The 18,684-nt window shown below is 48.1% G+C and overlaps 3 protein-coding genes across 3 annotated transcripts; 1 reads left to right on the top strand and 2 right to left on the bottom strand.

Annotated features, from left to right (window-relative positions):
* Positions 1 to 2,019: 2,019 nt before the first annotated feature.
* On the bottom strand, positions 2,020 to 10,424 carry NUP88 (nucleoporin 88). The gene is made up of 17 exons (XM_088530119.1): positions 10,188 to 10,424; positions 9,511 to 9,680; positions 9,155 to 9,280; positions 8,853 to 8,939; positions 8,119 to 8,295; positions 7,600 to 7,783; positions 7,285 to 7,435; positions 6,681 to 6,779; positions 6,426 to 6,516; positions 5,995 to 6,096; positions 5,383 to 5,541; positions 4,966 to 5,091; positions 4,514 to 4,579; positions 4,247 to 4,327; positions 3,841 to 3,967; positions 3,220 to 3,338; positions 2,020 to 2,212 (listed from the first exon to the last, which is right to left on the bottom strand). Exons 1-17 carry the CDS (start codon positions 10,422 to 10,424, stop codon positions 2,149 to 2,151), a joined length of 2,166 nt encoding a protein of 721 aa, XP_088386245.1. The 3' UTR covers positions 2,020 to 2,148.
* Positions 10,425 to 10,548: 124 nt separating this feature from the next.
* RPAIN (RPA interacting protein) lies at positions 10,549 to 13,365 on the top strand. Its single transcript, XM_088530110.1, has 7 exons — positions 10,549 to 10,670; positions 10,771 to 10,896; positions 11,301 to 11,364; positions 11,868 to 11,982; positions 12,351 to 12,414; positions 12,512 to 12,646; positions 13,167 to 13,365. Exons 1-7 carry the CDS (start codon positions 10,590 to 10,592, stop codon positions 13,194 to 13,196), a joined length of 615 nt encoding a protein of 204 aa, XP_088386236.1. The 5' UTR covers positions 10,549 to 10,589; the 3' UTR covers positions 13,197 to 13,365.
* A 1,489-nt stretch (positions 13,366 to 14,854) lies between these two features.
* On the bottom strand, positions 14,855 to 18,579 carry C1QBP (complement C1q binding protein). The gene is made up of 6 exons (XM_088530109.1): positions 18,366 to 18,579; positions 17,974 to 18,124; positions 17,502 to 17,598; positions 16,830 to 16,925; positions 15,857 to 15,979; positions 14,855 to 15,292 (listed from the first exon to the last, which is right to left on the bottom strand). The coding sequence occupies exons 1-6, from the start codon at positions 18,577 to 18,579 to the stop codon at positions 15,143 to 15,145; spliced, it is 831 nt and encodes a 276-aa protein (XP_088386235.1). The 3' UTR covers positions 14,855 to 15,142.
* Positions 18,580 to 18,684: the final 105 nt, after the last annotated feature.

Below are 18,684 nucleotides of genomic sequence, written 5' to 3'. Positions count from 1 at the left end.
TAGGCTCTCCCTCCATCAGCTGTTGCTGGAGGGTTTTTCAAACCTTTCTCAATATCTGCTGAACTGTGAGGTGACAGCAGCTGCCTCCTGCTGCATAGCACCAAATACCAGATGTTTTGCCTTTGGTTTATGGATGAGTAGGGCCCTGGGTTTGTGGATACACAAGGGAAAAATGTAGGTCTTTTTTCCAGTCCGCAGCTCCCAGTAACTTTTGCCTCTTATTTCCTTCCTTCCGTAGCTGGTTACTGCTACCTGGGCAGCAGTGTTTTGTAGAAGCCTGGTGTTTTATGGCCAGGTTAGAAGTCTCTCCGCCTGCGTTTCCTCAAGGGTTCAGCCTGTTCCGAGCAGCCCGCGGTTGGGCTGGGGGTTCCCTGGTGCGTCGTTCCCGCTCGTGCACGCGCAGCTGCCAGGGAGGCCGGGGCCGCCCGTGCGGGAAGGGGGAGCAGGAGTCGCCCGGGGAGCGTCGCAGGTGCCCCGGGAGCTGTCACAGCGGCCGCAGGGGTTTTGCAGGGGTGCGAGTGCAGCTCCTGCTCCCTCTCAGCGCACGGAGAGGGTGGCTTGGTCAGCTCTGAGGAGGCCGGAGGCGGCTGCCGTGGGGCAGGGACTCGCGTGGGATCCTGGCTGGAAGGGGCTGCAGGGCCTTCCTTGCTTTTAGGTGCTGCAGAGGAGGAGGAACAACTTTTGCCCTGGAGAGCAAGGGAATACAGTTGTGGTAGGGCTGTTCTCCTTTCTACCCCCTTAGTCCATCATACAGCCAACTTCTTTAGTTGTAAGTACTCGCTGTGATGGTCTTAGCGTTGAACTCTCAGAGGGACCTTTTGCAACCACTCAGGCAAGTTAGGGCTGCGGGTTTGGTTGGGTTTTGTGCTTAGTCCCGAGTGACCGCGGGAGCGAGGGCGCCCTGCGGCCCAGGACAGCGCGGCTTCGCGAGCAGCAGCTTCTGCTGAACACGCCTAAGACATTTGAAGTGGCCTTTAAAGAAGCACGTGCCAAATTTGTGGAGCAAAGTCAACACGGTGTGATTTAAGGGAAGCGGAAGCTCTTGAATTCTAGCTGCACTGGAAGGGTTAGGTATTGCTCATAAAATGCCTGGAAAAGCAGTGACATCCCCCAGCTCCTGTCGTTCTGGGTCGCGGGTTGAGCAGGGTGGTCGGTTCTCCTCACTTCTTAGAGCTTCCTAATGAGCACTACGTCTAACCCGTCGGGTCAGCTCCAAGGCACCGGGCAAGGGGATTAGAAAACGAGATTCTGTGCACGTAGACTGTAAAAGGGACAAGATCAAGTTTTGTATGCATTCCTATACTTGTATAGTCTTAATCTGTACAAAGGTGTTCTTGCAGCATGTCTGGTTACCTTGTTACCTAACTGGTAATAACAGCCCTTCTCTCCTTACAGCTTTATTTTGGCACCTCTTACTGTGCCACTTTTGTAGCAGTGCAGTACTACTTCTCAAAACTGAGCTTGACCATATCACCTTTCTTTCTAAGGGTGGGGGAAGCAACAATAATTGAATCACCCTCTAAAGTTTGTCTACAGCAGGGAAATAATTGGCCTTTTGATTTCAAGACATACTCCAGAGACATCTGATAAAGGCAAACTGAGTGTTTGGAAGTTAATACTGCATTCCAGTGAACCAAGCCATTGGTGTCCTGTGCAATTGTGGATGTAGAATTCTGCTGTCTACAGAATTCAAGTGTAACCATTTGTTAACTGTATTGAAGGTGTGTCCTTAATGAAGAAAGTGTTCCAAATTAAAAAAGAAAAAAAAAACGCTGCTCCAGTGTGTGCACTTCTCTGCTTTCTGAACTCTGCCTCCCCCGTGGCACCTGTGCCCTGGACCCGTGGTAGGTAACATCTCCCACAGAACCCCCGGGAGCTTTCGGGAGCAGGTAAATACCCTTCCCCACTAGTGGGCAAGCTGCAAGCACTGAATTAAAACACACTTGTGTTTTAAAATACTTACTGTACCATTTACTTCCAAGGGAGGAAAAGAAAAAAGACAAAAAAAAACACAGCATGTAAGGAGTCTTAACAAAAGCATTTTATTGCATAGTCCATCTTTACAAAATAATATGAATATTCAACTTACAAATGTTAAATATGCATGAGGAATAGCAAGGGAAATTAAAGCTCATGCAGTGACAGGTGTTAGAAGTTCACATGGCTTCTGATGTCATTAATCTGTTTTACCATTTCCCTTATGTGTTCTCCCCTGCAAGAAAAATAAATTTAAGTCAAAGGTTGAAAGTCATTCTTGTTTTGAGACCAGTCAGGAAGGAAAATACTTTCTGCATCTTAGACGCAGAGACTGGGAACGTTGCAAGATATTTACTTAGTGATGGGCTGGATAGAAACTGCAGAAGGAGTCTCCAAGGGAAGAAGCCTCGAAGCAGATTTACTTTAATAGCAACCTTAAGGTGGGCACTGCCCCTCTGCCATGTTGGCTTCCAGACAAGCCCTGCAAGCTCCAGCTGGGATGTGAGTCAGCCCCCTCATGCAGTGTAAGGGTTAAATCACACTATTAAATTACACTGAATGTGAAAAGGATTGCACAGCTTTAGCTATATTTAAGAAAAAGGAATGGTACATACTGTCCTAGGTGAATGAAGTGGCATAAAACTGAACAAGTAATTGCCTGAGGCGTCCCTTTAAATTCTTTATCACTCCTTAAAACTGATAATATTTAAGTCCTGTAACAGTGTTTTGGCAAAAGTACAGCTTCATTAAAAATTTCTTGTCCTAACTTAGGAAAAACAGGCACTTTAATGAACTCGATGTGTGACTGTAGCATTTCATCTATATTCTTTCCTTCTGTTGATGTGCTGGGAATTCATATTCTTAAGAATTTGATATTCATTAATGTTTGACTAGAACCCCTCTAAGCCTGTACTGACAGACTGACTATACCAATTATGAATAGCATTGACTCATTTTTGTGACTGTTCTAAGGTTGAGAAAGTCATTAGGAAGCAAGGTCAGCTGTATTAATTGGACATGTATCATTTCCCTACAAATTGAAGGTACTTGTTTAGTTATTGTTCTGTATTTCAGATGTCATAGAGCACTATCTCTGAACTTTATCTGCAGCCTTTTTGGAGAGAAGAGGGAAAAAAAAAAAACTCGTAGAAAAATACTAGTGTACACCTACAGTCTGCTTGGGAATTACTTAAATTAGTGCCAGCACCTGAAGTCTAAAGGAGTATCCAAGGTTTAACTTACTCTTCTTTCAGCACGGTTTGGATGCACTTGCTCTGGTAGGCACTGAGGGTGATGCTGGGCTTTCGTGGACTGGTCCCCTTCTCCATCTTTTTCTGCTGATATTCCTTCTTCATTTTAACCTAGAAATGGAGACCCAGGTCAGGGTTGCACTGCCTGCCTAAGGGAAAATGTTTTATAGCTACAAACTGATGCATCCTGTTGTGATAAATATGAAGAGGTAGCAAGTGATGACTATCCCACTGCTCACACGGTGCTGTTGAGAGGCAAGTCAACAAAACTTTACGAATTGACTTTGAGCTTGCATCCCTCTCCTCTAGGATCAAAAAAAAAAGAGCAGAAAATGTGCTGTATTTAAAATACATTTAAAATCTAATTCCTTTTTCATTCTGCCTCCCCCAGAGAGATGAAGAGCTGCTAAAATTTTTGTAGGGTTTACACTGCTAGCAGTAGATTATAGATACAATACTAAAAAGATTCTGATGTTACATTAACAGGCTGTTAATTTAGCAAAAGCACCAAGTTACTACAGCTAGAAGGACAGTATTCTGCTAACTCAGTATGAGCATTAGATGCGAGCAAAATGGTGTCAACAATTGGCCACGCCAAGATCGTGTTGCTCACCTGTCTGATGGCATTGCCCAAGTGCTGCAGCTGGTCATGGATTGTTTGCAGTTCCTTCTTCATGTCCTTTTCGCTGTCTGATAGAACTGGCAGCTGAGAGTGGAAGCTACGAAGCACCTTCTTCATCCTTCAGGTACAAAGCAAGAAACGTTGCTGCACTGACGCGATGGGGTAGCTATGCCAGGGCACCTACAGTCTTGCACGTGCCTGTGAAGGATCTTTTGGGCACTCTCTGAGCAAGCCTCGTGTAGCCTTTCTAAGTAGCAAGCTGACTGGTACTGAAAAATCACTACGAGGCTCTTAACAAAGGTAAATTCAGAGTTTTGCCTCTATTTTGTCACGTGCTTACTCTGTTCTTGTTACAGCAGTAAGTGATCGGAGGTGGAATGGGGCCCTTTGCACTCACCTGTTCATAATATCTTCTTGTTTCTCTTTGGCTTCTTCATACTTGTCTGCCAAGCGCTCGGCCATTTCCCGCAAACTTTTCCTTTATGCAAGTGAGAAATGGAAACAGGATAAGGAGCCTAAAGAGGCAGGAACAGGGAATGAACCTACACAATTAATTCTAGCTGGTAACACATTCACTTTGTGGACAGCTCTTTCAGACAAGACTATCTCTGCATAACGTTGCATGGGTTCTGATATCTGCCTTCATAAAACACATTATACACACCTTTCCTCTCGACAGTAATTGAGATCTTCCAGTTGCTTCTTTTTCTGTCCCCACAGCAGCTTCACTCTTAAATGAATAAAATAAAACTATATGTAGGAATCCAATTGAATCAGGACTTACGCTACACAGAAAGAATCAGAGAAAGTTATTAATGTTCACCCACAGCAGAAATATTTTATGTGCTGTTTTCACTTTTTCTTTCCTCCCAACAGCTGCAAGATGTTATACCAGCCCCAGTCCCCTCCCCGCCGCTTCCCACTTTCTTACAATTCTGTTTGCCTTACAATTCTCTAAAAGGGAGTCTTTAGCACGCCCTTAGTATTACAGGGGGAGTCACATAACAGAACTTTACTTATTTGTAAGTTATTCCAGCAGAGGAGGTTTAATGCTGAGTACTTGGTGACTCTGTTTCATACAGACATTGTGCAATATTTAAAACTTTTTTGTCTTACCTCTGCTGAATTTCTTCTTTTGCCAGATCTTGTTTCAGTATATATTCCTCTCTGAACACTTGGGTGGCTCTGCTAAGAAGCTGCAGGCATTCTTCAGGGGGAGGAGCAGCATCTTTATCTGCAGACCTTCATATATGAAACAGATTTTTGCAATCCTACTTATTCCACGGTCTTTCAAAAGGATATACATTTCCACTGTGTATGATAAGGACTTGAGATCAGAGATGGAAAAGAGAGTCTATGAGACGGTCTTCCTAGCGAGGACATTCCGAGTTCTTTTAAGAAGATACTCAAACCCCAGTGGGATGAAGCCCTGAAAAACTGAATCTGATATGCTCTTTGATCAGAAACTGATGAACACACAGTACTCCTGGACACCCTCCGCATCAGCTTCCCTAGGAAAAGGCTTTCACTTACTTGAGCACCAAGGGGTTGGCCGAGCTGCGCTGCAGGATGCTGCGGACGTGCTTCTCGAAGGAGTGCTGCGACTCGGCCAGGATGCGGAGCGGGGACACCGCCACGCTGCTGTCCTCTCTCGTGCACAGCAGAGGGGGGGACGCAGGATGGACTGTGCTCCTGCCAAGCACAGCAAACGCTAGAGAACTTCATAACGTCTAAGCTACGGCACCGCTGAAACAATCGTTAAGGAACTCAGCCACTGGGGAATTAGTGTATTATAGCAGTAAGTCAAAAGTGTTCCAAGAATTATTTCAATAATGCCTTAAAGCCAGAGTCTTTAGTATAAAAATTAATGTGTATATATATATATGTATACATTCCTCCCCCTTCCAAACCACCTTTTCTGTATTAAATAACTAGTATGAGACTAATTCAGAGCTCAGTGAGGGAATGTTCAGTAGGAAAAAAAATGACTGTGCCTTATGAGAGGTACAGAACTCTGAGGGGAAAAGGACCAAAACTAACTAACTAAATAAATAAAATACAATCCTGAAATGCATTTTGTAAGACAGTCACCTCTGCACAGGTCAGTTAAAACCATGGATTTCAATCCAATTAAGAACCACGTACAAGAGCGGTCTCGTAATACACTCATAGGTGTTTGTGATGCAGATCATTGTCGGCCCCAGGATGTCAGAGACTATCCAAAATCCTCTAATGGGAGCAGGCTGCCTGCGGGAAGAGAACACAGGAATTACTGACTCAAAAAGGACAGGGCAATAATGTTCAAACTCTTAAGAAAGCCAAATCAAGCCCTTGAGTTACACTGGGGTATTGAAAACAATTTCTGCTATTTCAATGATATTTTCAGGCAGTAAATTAGGAATTTAACTTACAACCCTGACCGCATAACAAATCCTGACACACATGTTGATTATTCGAATTTTGTTACATTTACTTAATTATTATTTTTCGTAGAGAAAATGCAGCAGAAGGAGGCATATCAAATATTTTACATAGGAACTCACTGATTTGGAATAGAAAGTGTTTGTGTTTATTACCTGCATGGCAATGGTTTTGTACAAAGAATATGTTCAACAAAGCACTTCTGTTCTGCTCCCAACTCTTGTAAACTGTCTTTGTCTTCTTCATCTACAAAGCAGTCAGATTTGTCAGAATGCATTAGCTCCCCTTTGCAAGCTAATACATACATATTCTAGGAATTAACCACATATTCACCAACTTGTTGATACCAAAATACAGAGGTCTTGATGGGAACCACTTCCCCCTGCACATGATGGAGTCCTGCCACTCACCTGACCCAAGGAATTTGTGAAGTTTGTTGATCCACGTCAACCCAACACTATGGACACCAGCTTCGTGTGTGCAGTGGTATCTAGAGGGGCATTTAGGATCTGAAATTTAAACAGTGAATGTATTAAGAAAAGTCACCAAACTCAGAAAAAGAAACATCATCCCAAATTGTCAAATGTGTGTATTGGCCCGCTGGCCACTCAGCATTAACATCTTATTACAAGTATTGAATAGGCCAAAAACCCACCTAGATTAATTATTACAGGAGATTTAAGCCAATTTCTATTTTGAAGGAAGATGAAACACTACTCTTATTCCTTTTAATGGAAAAAATGGTTGGAAAAAAAGGGGAGAACAAGAGATGGGAGTGGAGCACTGCATGCACACACCTACTTCGGGAGCAAGTCTCAGCAACCTCTTGCTTGTCTTATGACAATTCCCCTTTTATTCATCAGATTTTTCCCCATCTTTAATGAAGACATCAGCCAGATACTTATTCTAATACCACTGCCTGAGGCCAATGATAATCTGCAAATGATCTGATCCTAAATTAATTAAATAAAGCAGGTAAAAGCCAACAACCACGTGGCTGAATCACAACCCTACCTCGATGCAGTTTGATTGGGCAAGAGAAGTCAGACTCCAAAGGCTCTTCCTCGTCCCCGGATGCCAGCTTCAGTGCAAGTTCCAGCTCGACACATTCAAACACATACAGCGAAGGAATAAGATCAGATCGTGGGTCCCAAGATTTTTCTGACTGTAAAGGACATTTGAATTCTTTAGTGAGACATCCTTTAAATAGAAATGCCAGCAAAAGTAACATCAAGGAAAAGAATTACCTAATACAGGCAAAGGCTGCCCTAATATGTATTATTAAAGGACATGTGCATAAACGTGTATAGAAAGAACAAGACAAGCTACCTGGTCATCATCCTCTTCTCCATCCAGTACCACACAGTGATAAAGCATTCCCGATTCAGTGGCAATCACCAAGATGTTTGGAATACAGGGTAGGCAAAGGACAGCACAAGCATCGTAGCCGTAATTATCTTCCGCAGCAGGATGCATGGGCAAAGGCCCTAGCAGCTTGCTGAGATTTCCAGCACTGAAATAAAGATGTGGTCAGAGCTCTCCATAGCTGCCTACAAGAGCTGGAGAGTAACTTACAAAATAAGGATGATTAAAAGAACAAAAAGCAGCAGGTTAGAGTGCTATTTAATTTCTGCACCCTTCACCTCTGGATCCAAAAAGGAAGCAACACTATTCCTGGATGTCTGTCTATCAACACTGCCATGAGAGAAGCTGGAGCACTTTGCAATCGGATCAAAGTGAATCCAGCATCCATTCGAGAATCCCAGCCAGGCTGACGGATTCCTCCAAAATCCAAGCACTCACAAACACAGGGCCCCGCCGTGAACCGTGAGGATGCGTGAGGCCTACCTCTGCATGAGGCTGATGTATGTGAGGAAGGTCTCCCCGTTTTCATATAGGATGTACAGAGGATAGGCCAGCACCTCTTCGCTCCCTCGCTGTCCAACTATGTTCTTTGGGACGGGCACCAGGGGCCCGAAGTCAAACGCCACCGCAGTTTCTCCGAGCGATGCTGTATAGGCTCTCCTGGGACATGGCAGAGCAAAAACAGAAGTCAGAAATTACTCTGAGGATTTATCTACGTGCATCAGCATGTGCTCTCAGACAAATTAGAGCTCAAGAGCTCTCAAGCAGTTCTTTGGCATCCTATTTGCAGCAGCAAAAGCCTACAGGTAGCATCTTCTTACTCTGTCCCATTTCTGAAATACCCTTCTCAGCCAGTCCAGCTTCACAGGCTATAAGGGGACATTTGGTATTTCCTGGGTAATGACTAGCACAGCCCCATATTTCTCCTTTTTAAGGAGAAAATGACAATTGTTTTCAGCATTCCTCTCTCAAAAAGCCCTATTTATCCATACTTAAGGACGATGGACATTTTTAAATGTCAGCAAACACAGAACTATACAGTTTGTTCCTCCTCCTTCCCCCCCTTTTTTTTTTTGAGAAAGGTGGCGGCAAAAAAAAAAGGTGCAGCTAAAGTGCAGGAGGGAAGAAGGAAAAAAAAACAAGTAATGAGAAGATTCATTCATCAAAAGCCCATTTGATACTATTATGTCAGAAACATTTCAAGAAGCCACACAAACCCTTTATTTATTATTAAAGTCTCCTCTTCAGCATCTGAAAGAGCAATCACTTTGATAGGTGTCTGAGGCACCTTCAGGCTGTAAATTCTAGAAGAAAGAAACAGGAACAATGTTCATTCAGCTGTCAGTGTCGCACGTGCCCCTGCTGATGCAGAAACACTAGTAGTTAAGAGGCTAAAATTACTTACACACATTTGTCTTTTGGTAAACCCAGTAAGAATGGCAATGTACAAATAACTAGTGAAAGATCAGACTGCCTACCTCAAAATAAAATGTTGATGACCCACTATAAACAGATTTACCTGATAGTGTTATCTGAAGTCAACAGCACGATATGGGGCTCTAATGTCTCACAGGGATACCAGGCAGCATGTTTTAACGTCAGGGATGTTGAGCTTGTGAAGAACCTCTCCGCAATAGGAACAGTGCTGTAATACAGAGCAGAAATAGGTAATGCTACAAAAACAACGACAACCACCACCCACCCAGCTCCAAAAAAAAAACAGAACGGGTTACTACCACTTCCCGGGGGAGCTAGGGGCAAGAAGAAGGGGAAACACAACTAAAAGGCCCCTGCGACTGTCCCCGCGAGCCCGGTAACGCCAATGCCCTCCGTACCCCGGCAGGAGGGCAGCGCGAGGGGCCGCGTCGCACCCACCTGCAGTTCACCGTGGACTTCCCGCCTTCAAACTCCGAGTTCTTCCCCCAGCGCTTGGGCAGCTCCAGCACCATGAGCCCCTTGGTGCCAATGAGGGCCACATGGTGCTGCGTGGGGCTCAGCAGCGTCTGGTAGACCTCGAACAGGGGAGGGTTTATGCAGAGAAGAGTCTGAAAATCAAATTTGCAGTTAGGAAGCACGGAAACGCTCCTGGAAGCACCACATTCAGTGGTGACTGCTGTGTTCAGTTTGTGCAGTTGCTCCTCACCCGGACGGGCCCCACGGGGCTCTGCTGGTCCTGCCGGTAAGGAGCAACCGCCCACATCCCGGGATCCCCATCCCCTGGTCCTGGTGTGTCCCGGCCCATCCAGCCTCTCCGAAAGCAACTCCCTGGCCTGGTCCTGCTTCAGTCCCCGGTATCGCTTCGATAACGATCCACCCCAAACGCCGTCCCGGTTCCGATCCCCGTCCCCATTCCTGGTGTCTCCTGGTACCAATCCCCGCTCCTCTCGCGTGCCGGTCCCGGTCCATCCCCTGCCAGTAACATCCCCCCTCGCCCCATCTCCTCCCTGCGCCGTTACAGACCCAAGGCGCCGGTAACGGCCGGTCACGGTCCTGCCCATAACGGCCCCCTTCGCCCCCGATCCCCCTCCGTTAGCGGCCCTCCGCGCGCGCACCTGGTAGCGGCCCAGCGTGGCGGGCTCGGCACCGCCGAGGCGGCGGAGGCCGATGGCGAGGAGCGCGCTGCTCTCGCCGTCCCACAGGAGCAGGTCTCCGTCGAGGCCGAAGAGCAGGTTGCGGATGAGCGGCGGGCGCGGGGCGGCGGCGGCGCCGCGCTCGCGGAGGCGGCAGAACAGCGCGTGCTGCGGCAGCGCCGCGCGCCACTGCTCCGCCGGGCCCGCCTCGGCCGCCATCGCGCCGGGCCCGCAGCTCCCGGCGTGCCCCGCGCCGCCCACCGGGACTACAGCTCCCGGCGTGCCCCGCGCCGCCCACCGGGACTACAGCTCCCGGCGTGCTCCGCGGCGGGCCGGGCGCTCCCGGCGTGCTCCGCGGCGCGGTGAGGCGGCGGCCGGGCGGCCATGGAGGCGCCGCCGCTGCGGCGGCACCGCGCCCGGTACAAGGGGCCGGCGGCGCCGCCCTGGAAGGAGACCTACCGGCGGGTGAGCGGGGCCGCCCTGTAATGGACGGGGGCTGGGGTGCCGTTACCGGCGGGGTGAAGCGCCGTTACAGCCGTTGTTTCCCCCCTCCGTGTCCCCGCAGCGCTGCGTGGAGAGGCTGCGCCGCAGCCGGGCCGCACTACTCGAGCGCTACCGGCAGGCGGGCCGGGCCGGCGCCGCGCTGCTCGTGCCCGAGGTGATGGAGCTGGAGTGGCGGCCCATGGCGCAGGTCAGTGCGGGGCCTTCCCGGCCGCCGCTCCCGGCTCCGGCCTCAGCGCGGGGAGTGGGGGGGGGGTGAAGCCGCTGCGGGAGCCGCGGCCCTGGGGCCCCGGAGCTCCCTTGTTTCTGTCACCAGCCCGGGGGTTTCCACAGCTCTGGTGTCGCTGGCTGCTCTCCCTCCCACGGCTGGCAGCAAAGCGCTCATCTTTCACCAGGCAAGTTCTCAGTCAGGCCACGACCCCATCCCCACTGCCTGTCTTTGTTTCTATTGCATGCATTGCTTTCTACATGCATGTTTTAGCAAATATGGAGACTTGGCAGGTAAAGAATAAACTACGGATTTATTGACAGCTCAGGGAGATTCAGCAAGAATGTAGCCAGAGAGGGAGAATTACTGACTAATGCACCTTTCAGATGGTAGAGGATCCCGATGAACTAGCAGTACTGGAAGAAATCCAGCACGAACTGGTCTTGCAAGGTAATCTCTCAAAATGTTTTTTCAGATTCTGGCTTTCTAGTGATCCAAGCGAGGGGAAACTGAGCCTTTTAGTTCCTCCAAACTATGGGAGTTTCAGAACAGCCTCCTTGAAAGTGTCTCTGGTCTCTGGTGCACCGAGACCCTTTGTGGCCCTTCGAGTAGCACTTTAGAGTCTTTGAGAAGCTAATAGAGGAGAGACAGGAGACAACACTGTGGTGCTGGGCAGTTGTAGGAGCCTCTATAAATCGAGTTGTAATATTTCTAGCTTGTTGGTTGAAAGTGTTAACACCTGTGGAGCTGAGAGCAGCTAAACCTTGAGCCATCGAGAAAATTGGATTAACAGGAACCATTTCTTCAAGCGTAGAAATCTGAGCCAAAGAAAGGCAAGTTCAAGAACTAGGGGCTGCCCTAGACTTCATCCACTGAGCAACTTCATAAATGTTTCTGTAGTGCCTGCTTTTGTAACAGGTGCCCGAGGGTATTTTGGTCTTTTATTGTTGCAGAACAGTCGGTCATAGAAGAGTATGAGCGAAGTCTTCAGTTTGATGAAGAATGTCTCAATGCAATGCTTGATGGCTTGGAGGCCAGTGACAAGATCATCTGTCCTGTGTGTAGAAAGTAAGAAAGGCCTTGGTGCTGGATTGAGGTGCTGGACAAACGTGTCTCAAAAAACCGCTTCTCTGCTCCATAGTCTTGCAGGTTTGGGCAGCACTGAGTCCATGCTGCTCTAGGTAACATTTGAACAGTGGCTTCTTTCCCACTGTTCTGTGCAAGATATTTGGGTCTTTTCCCTGCTAGGCGAGTAGTGCAGCTGCCTCTGTCTTGGGTGTTGCAAGATTACGGGCACTAACAAAAGGAACAGCTAAACACAGAGGCGTTTGTGGGTATTTCTAGAAAAGTGAGCTCCAAAATCTAACAACTTTTGCCAAGATCTACCTTTGTTCTTGTGTTGCTATGAAGATGCTCACTGTCTCCTGTCTTCCTAGGAATAACCTGACCGTGAAGAACCACTTGGTGTTGTGCCAGTGTGGATTATACATCACTACTCAGGTAAGCTACAAGGTCAACACCATTCTGAACAGGAGACAGCTTTGAGCTATGGAGCGACTTAGGTCTAAGACTTCTTTCTTAATGCAATTTATCTCAGGATATGACAGAAGAGAAGCTCCGGTCCCTTCTAGAAAACACTATAACAGAGCACAGTTACAGGTGCTTTCACAATCCAGAGTTCACTGTTACCAGTGGAATGGAGGAAGAAACGAGTCTTCTCATGAGCTGTTCGGTGAGTGTCAATGTCAGGTTTCTGGGAAGGGTCTGCACTGACTTCTCAGCTACACACAGAAACCAGCTGCCCACTGACCTCAGTGCTTTGGGCTGCTGTTTCTCTCGATCTTTCCTACCTGTGACCACGAAAGGAGGAGCAGTGGAATTACAGTTTATCTTAACTGCTACATTAGGGATTTTTTTTCACTACCTGTCAAACTTATTTTTCTTAAACCTTAGTAAACATCTTTAAGTCTTGTGTAGAGCATCTGTTTGGAGTAGCTTTTCTTGAAGAAAACTGTGAAGTTTCAGTTTAGGCCTCAAGGCCCAGCCCTCTTGGAGAAACCACCTCCTGTGGTTTCCTTTGCTCAGTCTCAAGCTAGCAGGGAGATGTTAACTCTGCCACTTAAGTAAAGCTGCTCTCTCTTTTATCTGCACCTATTTGGCGGCTACAGTTCTAGAAACAGAGCATTTCACTTCTGAATATTAATACTGCTTTATAAATGAATATGGTTTAACTCGCCTTACTTCTTGTAAAGGTCTGTGACTCCTGGACGGTTCTCCTGTAGCTTGATTTGGCTGCTGTTTTTATCACTGGAAGAACTTCCTGAGCTAGAGCTGCTACTATTATGTATATATTTGTAACTGCTGTGTCAAAAGCATATTTGACAAGGCAGTAGTATTGCCTTAATTGCACTTTTGATGACGCAGTATTTTGAAATAAATACATCTAGTTTATTTCAGCCTCTAAGTCTCTTTAGTAACCAGTCCATTGGTACTTTCTCAGCTCGCATTACTTTTCAGGCTTGTTTTCACTGACAGCATTTTTTGCCTTGCTATATCCTTCCCCTTTCTTGTATAGACCAGGTGACTCCTTGTAAGATTAACCAGTTGTGCACTTCACCCAGAACAAATTCAAATCTCCTGGAAGAGCTTATGAAAAGCTACAGTTTATTTGGCATTTAGTATCTGCTAGAAGTTACTCCTTTCCCTTGCATGCGCCTGGTTTTAGCACACATCTATCATTCCTCACCCCTGTCAAGCTTCCTGTTTGCCAGTTAATTACAACCATGCCTCAAAGCAGGAGTGTCTCACACAAAGCAAACATCAATATTGCTCTGATATACCTGGGTTAACAACGCATAGAGGGACAGCAACGAGCAACACAAGCTAGATGCACTTCCTGGGAGACAAGGCTGACTCTATAGGGTAGGCTACCTGTGGGGGAGAAAGAGCAGGTGTTTGGGTTTGGATTCCTGCCCTCCAAGCTGCAGGAGGGTGGACAGAATCCTGCTCCTCCCGTCCTCAACTTAGCTCAGCTACTTCCTCTGCCTACAGTCACGAGAAATGTGTTTCTCCTTCAGTAACAGAAACCAAAACTAGAGTAAAGCAGCTTAATGCCAACCTCAAAAACATGTACTTCCCTCACCACTCTGTTTAACACCAAACCTGATCCCTGCAGCATTCTGGAATAAAAGGTAGCCCTGGACAAAATTATTGCAGAAGTGCAAGACACAAGTGCCATTTAAAGATGCTGTCTCAGTATTTTTCAAAGATGCACTCAAGCCAAAGGAGGAAGCAGAGCTTTAATGTAGAGCCAGCTGGCACAGAGCTCCTAACCACAGCAGGAGCACGTTCTGGGTTTCTTATGCCCTTAAGGCAACAACTGGAGACACCAGATCATATAGAAATCCGCAGCTGCTGCCTCGCAGCAATGCTTTGGACATGAGCATCCACAATGTTTGAATTAGACTGCTGAAACTGAAGTGCTCCAGGCTCCTTGGGCTATTTCCTATAGCAGTGACATTAATAGTGCTGTAAGATGTTAGGGCAGGGTGTCCCTATTTAAAACAGCTCCTCAAAGCCTCTATTTCAGAGGTTCTTCTACTCCCTTGCACACACACAAGCAGCAAAGACGTCAGTCATACCCTGGTTACACTGCAGCCTCCACAACACCGACCTGGGACACCTGGAAGGAAAGAACCACAGCCAGAGTCCTCCTCCACACAGACTGGCAGTTCTGGGTGCCTGAAGGTGCTGGAACTTTTCTGCCTAGAGAAAACCCCTGCCAAAACACACTATTTCTGCACCAGCTCTTCTTCTGCAGCAGCAGTAACCACCGACACTGGCTAAGGCATAGAAAAACCTTGAAATCATTTTATGGCAACTAGACCAATGTCTTGGTCTGCACTGGTACAGCAAAGAGAAAGAAAACACCTGCTTGCAATGGGATGTTGAACAGATTTTTTTTATTCTTCACATTCGTTCATAATTGTACAAAAACACTCAAGTGGGATGAGGCAATTCCAGACAATAGTGTTACAGAACTTGATCTGGGCTGTGACATAAATAAAAATTCCCCCAAACATGCGAGAATCCTCATTTTCCCACAATTCTCCTCTCTCCATTCAAAGTTACTTACTGTCAGTATCTGTTGTGAAGATAGTTTGGGGTATTGCTGGCTGGACCCCTGCTGTGGAAGACCCACATTTGAAGATTAGTTTCCTAGCCTATTCTACTGACATTTAACAAAGCTTTTAAGGTCTTCAAGGAATTTAATGTACTCCTGGTGCTCCAGTGCAGTGCTGAGCTCAATCAGCTCATCGGCGAATGTGTTGTCTACCCCTCGATCAGCCAGGAAATCCATTAAGTGATCGTACAGGGCCTGGAAGGAAGGGACAGAGACTTACAGCTCGGAACATGCCTGGTAGGGGTTGATTTTACAGTGCCCCAAGCAGTGGGGCTTTTCTTCCGCTGAGGAGGACCAGACTTTCCTCTGGTCTGGCACTGAGAACTTCAGCACAGACTCTTGAACAGATTCCAGGTTTGTTTCTTTTAATTTAATGTCACCACTAGGAAAAACCTATCTGGACAACTTAACAAAAATAAAACTACATGTTATGTTGAAGATAAACTAAATGATAATTGAGCATGTGTCAAAGCACCCCTAAAATGCAATGCAGCTAGGAGAGAGCACTGCAAACTTCCAAAGCCTGAAACAGAAATGGTTTCAGTACAGAGGCCTCTCACTGCCACTAACATCACCAGCACTGCATGACTGGGATGAACCTGAGGCACAAAAAAGCACTGCCATATGGGAAGTGTGGGGAGATCCCGGTCTCAGACATCTGGAACAGGAGTCACAGGGAATTCAGGAGCAGAGGGTGAGTCCAGAGCAGCTCAGGTGCCCTCTGCAGTCTCAGGCCTTGTTAGATTCAGCAGCACTTACCCAGTCCAGGGAATCTGTATTGAGGGTGTAGTTGGTTTCCTTCCAATCCGATTCCCCAGTGGGCTGAAAGCTGACCTCTCGAATCGTGAAAATATCACTTTCATCCTCTCCCTCCTGTCCAACCTGAAACAGGAAAGAGATACAAGACAAAGATTAGCCCCAACTACAGGGCCCCATTAGCACCACTTCATCCTGAAGTGAGGAATACAACAGTGCAGGGAAAAGCCCAATTAACGCCCTTCCTCTCTCGCAACGTGTGACAATAAGCACACACCTGCACCTGAACCCAGGACAGCCCAAAACAGGTCAGTCTAACAGCTCTTGAGGTAACCTGATGTGTCCGTGACCCGCTATTTAGAAAGCTGTAAAAATTCCCTCTTCTCTACTATTCTAAAAACATCTGTCCTCACTGTGTAAGTCTTGTCAACTTAGAGTGTCTCCATGAACAATCTGTTAAGATTTGCAAAATAAACCACAAAAACATCACCCTGAAGCAAAGCTCTCAATTTGATTCCCCTAATTTTTTTTGCTAATCTCTACTGCTCTTTGACCTTTGTGAAACCCCAGCACCAGTGAGGCCTGCAAGTTATTTACAGGTTGTGTTAAACGTATCTTGCTTGGGCCATTCTTGTTTACCTGTCTGTTTGCCATGCAGTTAAAGAAAGAACTCAGACCTTGTTTCTGTAATTCAGTAAGAGAGCCTATGAGCAGCTGATCAGAAAAGTACGGTCAAGACTGGAAGAAAGCCCTGGAACAACTCCCAGAGATTATTCCTGTAAGATCTTAAAGCCTCTTTTTTTTTTTTTAATGTTAAAAAAGAGAAGCAAGCGGAGACTGCACGTTCTGCAGATTAAGCAAACCAGCAGACTGTAGAGAACAGTTAGATTAAAAAAAAATGGCACAAGTGCACTACGGTCGAGCAGGAGATGTGCAGCAAGCCACAGGGCAACGTTAGCTGCAGTTCCATACTCACCTCATCCTCGGGATAATGGCAGTCGAGAACCAGGGTCTGTTTCGTATCGTCTTTTATTACTTCCACTACAAAGTTGGGAGTCGAAGTAATATCAGGCTATGTAAAAAAAATAAGAAAAAAAAGTCACATCAGCATTGCAGTCCGAACAGGACAGTCCTGGGCAGGAGCCCGAGTGCTGCAGGTAGAGCCCGGCAACCCGACCAGGCAGCACAGGCTGCTCCCAGCCACTCTCTGGGGAGCCCCTTGCCCTGGCCAAGGCGCCTCCGGCCTCCCCCTGGGCTCCTCAGCCCCCTGCTCTGCATCGGTCACAGGGCACTAACCGTAGCTGGAGGCAGCTGCCACCACCTGAACAGGCCCGAGAGGCTGCAGCTCCCCCGCCTGCCTCTCCCTCCCAACAGCAGGAATCACCAACGGGCTGAGAGCGGGAAACGCTCTTTATTCTAGCAGGTTCCAGGGGCAGCCATAAAGTCCAATGCTTTAGTTCCTTTCATTTCTACTTAGAACAGAACCCTCTCACACTCTCCAAGATTATCCTCCAAGAGAGGATAATCTGCATTATGTCACATTATGTTCCCAAATATCAAATGAGAGAAAAAGCACAAGGGGAAACCACTAGCTTTCCAACAACCACAGTGAAAGTGTACGTGAAGGGCGCATAAAGACCGGGTTTACCTCCTGCTCATCAGGTTTCTGCTGTCCTCGTGTTTCTTCCTCTTCTTCCTCCACAGACGGCGGGATGCTGTTGTTGATGTTGAACGTAACCGTTATCCTATAAAAGAACCATAAGCAATATTTTAAACACAAAAAAGAAAATACTGCATCTCTCTTATTCGAAACTTTTCTAGCGGGTAGCGTGTTACAGTGAATTTTGAACAAAATTCAAAATACTTTATGCATTCTCGTTTACTTTGTCCTCTCCTCATATGGTATCATCCCAGTTTAGAGCTCAGGATACACACACAAACAAAACTGACTTCCTCCGATCGCTCTCACAAGCGACATTTTATCAGACAGATTTCTTATTCTTTTAGCGCGGGAAGCCCTCACAAATCTTTGCAAAGGACAAGAAGTGCAAAAGCAGAGGACGGAGGCGGCAGTGAATGGGGCACGCCGAGCCCCGGCGGTGCCCGCGGGGGCCGCTTACTTCTCGCCCGCGACCTTGCGGAGCAGCTTGGCCTCGGTGCCGTGGACCTGCAGCTCCCAGCCGCCGGACATCGCGGGCAGCGCCTTGTGCTTCTGGATCTTCCTCTCCTCTTTGATCTCGTCTGTCAGAAACTCGGCAAACGCTTTGTCTCCTGAGGAGGCAGAAATGAAAACAATAGTAAAAATTAAGGGACAACCATTTTAAAGGAGGGGAGCAGGACACCGGTTGAGGGCAGGACATGGCGGCCGCGCCCCCCCCGCCCCGGCACGTGGCCGGGGGAACCACGCGGCTGGGGGGGGGGGGGGCGCACGGGGCCGCCTCGCGCCCCCTCCCGGCGAGGGGGGGTCGCAGCTGCCGTTTCCCCTCCCGGGGCTCCCGCCGCTCCCGCTCACCCTCCGTGTGGAGGCCGCCGCAGCCGCAGGAGACGCTCCGCGGCCGCAGCAGCGCCGCCCGCGCCCCGCCGCCCAGCAGGCTGAGGGGCCGCGCGAGCGGCGGCGCGGCGGGCGGGAGGGCGCAGCGGGCGGCGGCGCCGAGGAGGCGGCGCGGGGGCGGCGGCGGCGGCGGCAGGGCGCGGGCGGCGGCGCGCAGGGCCCGGGCGAGCAGCATGGTGCGGCCGGAGGGACGGAGGACACCGCGCGGCCCGGAAAGCCTCGCGACGCCTTCCGGAGCGGCGCGACCGCCCCCGCGCGCGGCCCGCCCCCAGCGCGGGAG

The sequence above is a fragment of the Tinamus guttatus genome, unplaced genomic scaffold (genome assembly GCF_059628265.1).
Source record: "Tinamus guttatus ecotype Peru unplaced genomic scaffold, ASM5962826v1 Tinamus_guttatus_pri_ptg000356l, whole genome shotgun sequence".
NCBI classification, from domain to species: Eukaryota; Metazoa; Chordata; class Aves; order Tinamiformes; family Tinamidae; genus Tinamus; species Tinamus guttatus.
The sequence above is the reverse complement of the archived record's forward strand: the minus strand, read 5'-3'. Positions and strand labels throughout refer to the sequence as shown.

Excerpts from the sequence above, each read along its gene's own strand:
- NUP88 (XM_088530119.1), bottom strand. The coding sequence starts at position 10,424 with ATGGCGGCCGAGGCGGGCCCGGCGGAGCAGTGGCGCGCGGCGCTGCCG. Across the intron at positions 6,097-6,425 it reads ACAAAACCATTGCCATGCAG|GCAGCCTGCTCCCATTAGAG; the intron begins GTAATAAACACA and ends CTCTTCCCGCAG. Across the intron at positions 2,213-3,219 it reads CAAACCGTGCTGAAAGAAGA|GGGAGAACACATAAGGGAAA; the intron begins GTAAGTTAAACC and ends TTTTTCTTGCAG.
- RPAIN (XM_088530110.1), top strand. The coding sequence starts at position 10,590 with ATGGAGGCGCCGCCGCTGCGGCGGCACCGCGCCCGGTACAAGGGGCCG. Across the intron at positions 10,897-11,300 it reads AGTGGCGGCCCATGGCGCAG|ATGGTAGAGGATCCCGATGA; the intron begins GTCAGTGCGGGG and ends TGCACCTTTCAG. Across the intron at positions 12,415-12,511 it reads GATTATACATCACTACTCAG|GATATGACAGAAGAGAAGCT; the intron begins GTAAGCTACAAG and ends AATTTATCTCAG.
- C1QBP (XM_088530109.1), bottom strand. The coding sequence starts at position 18,579 with ATGCTGCTCGCCCGGGCCCTGCGCGCCGCCGCCCGCGCCCTGCCGCCG. Across the intron at positions 18,125-18,365 it reads CGGCGGCCTCCACACGGAGG|GAGACAAAGCGTTTGCCGAG; the intron begins GTGAGCGGGAGC and ends CTGCCTCCTCAG. Across the intron at positions 17,599-17,973 it reads CGCAAGGTCGCGGGCGAGAA|GATAACGGTTACGTTCAACA; the intron begins GTAAGCGGCCCC and ends GTTCTTTTATAG.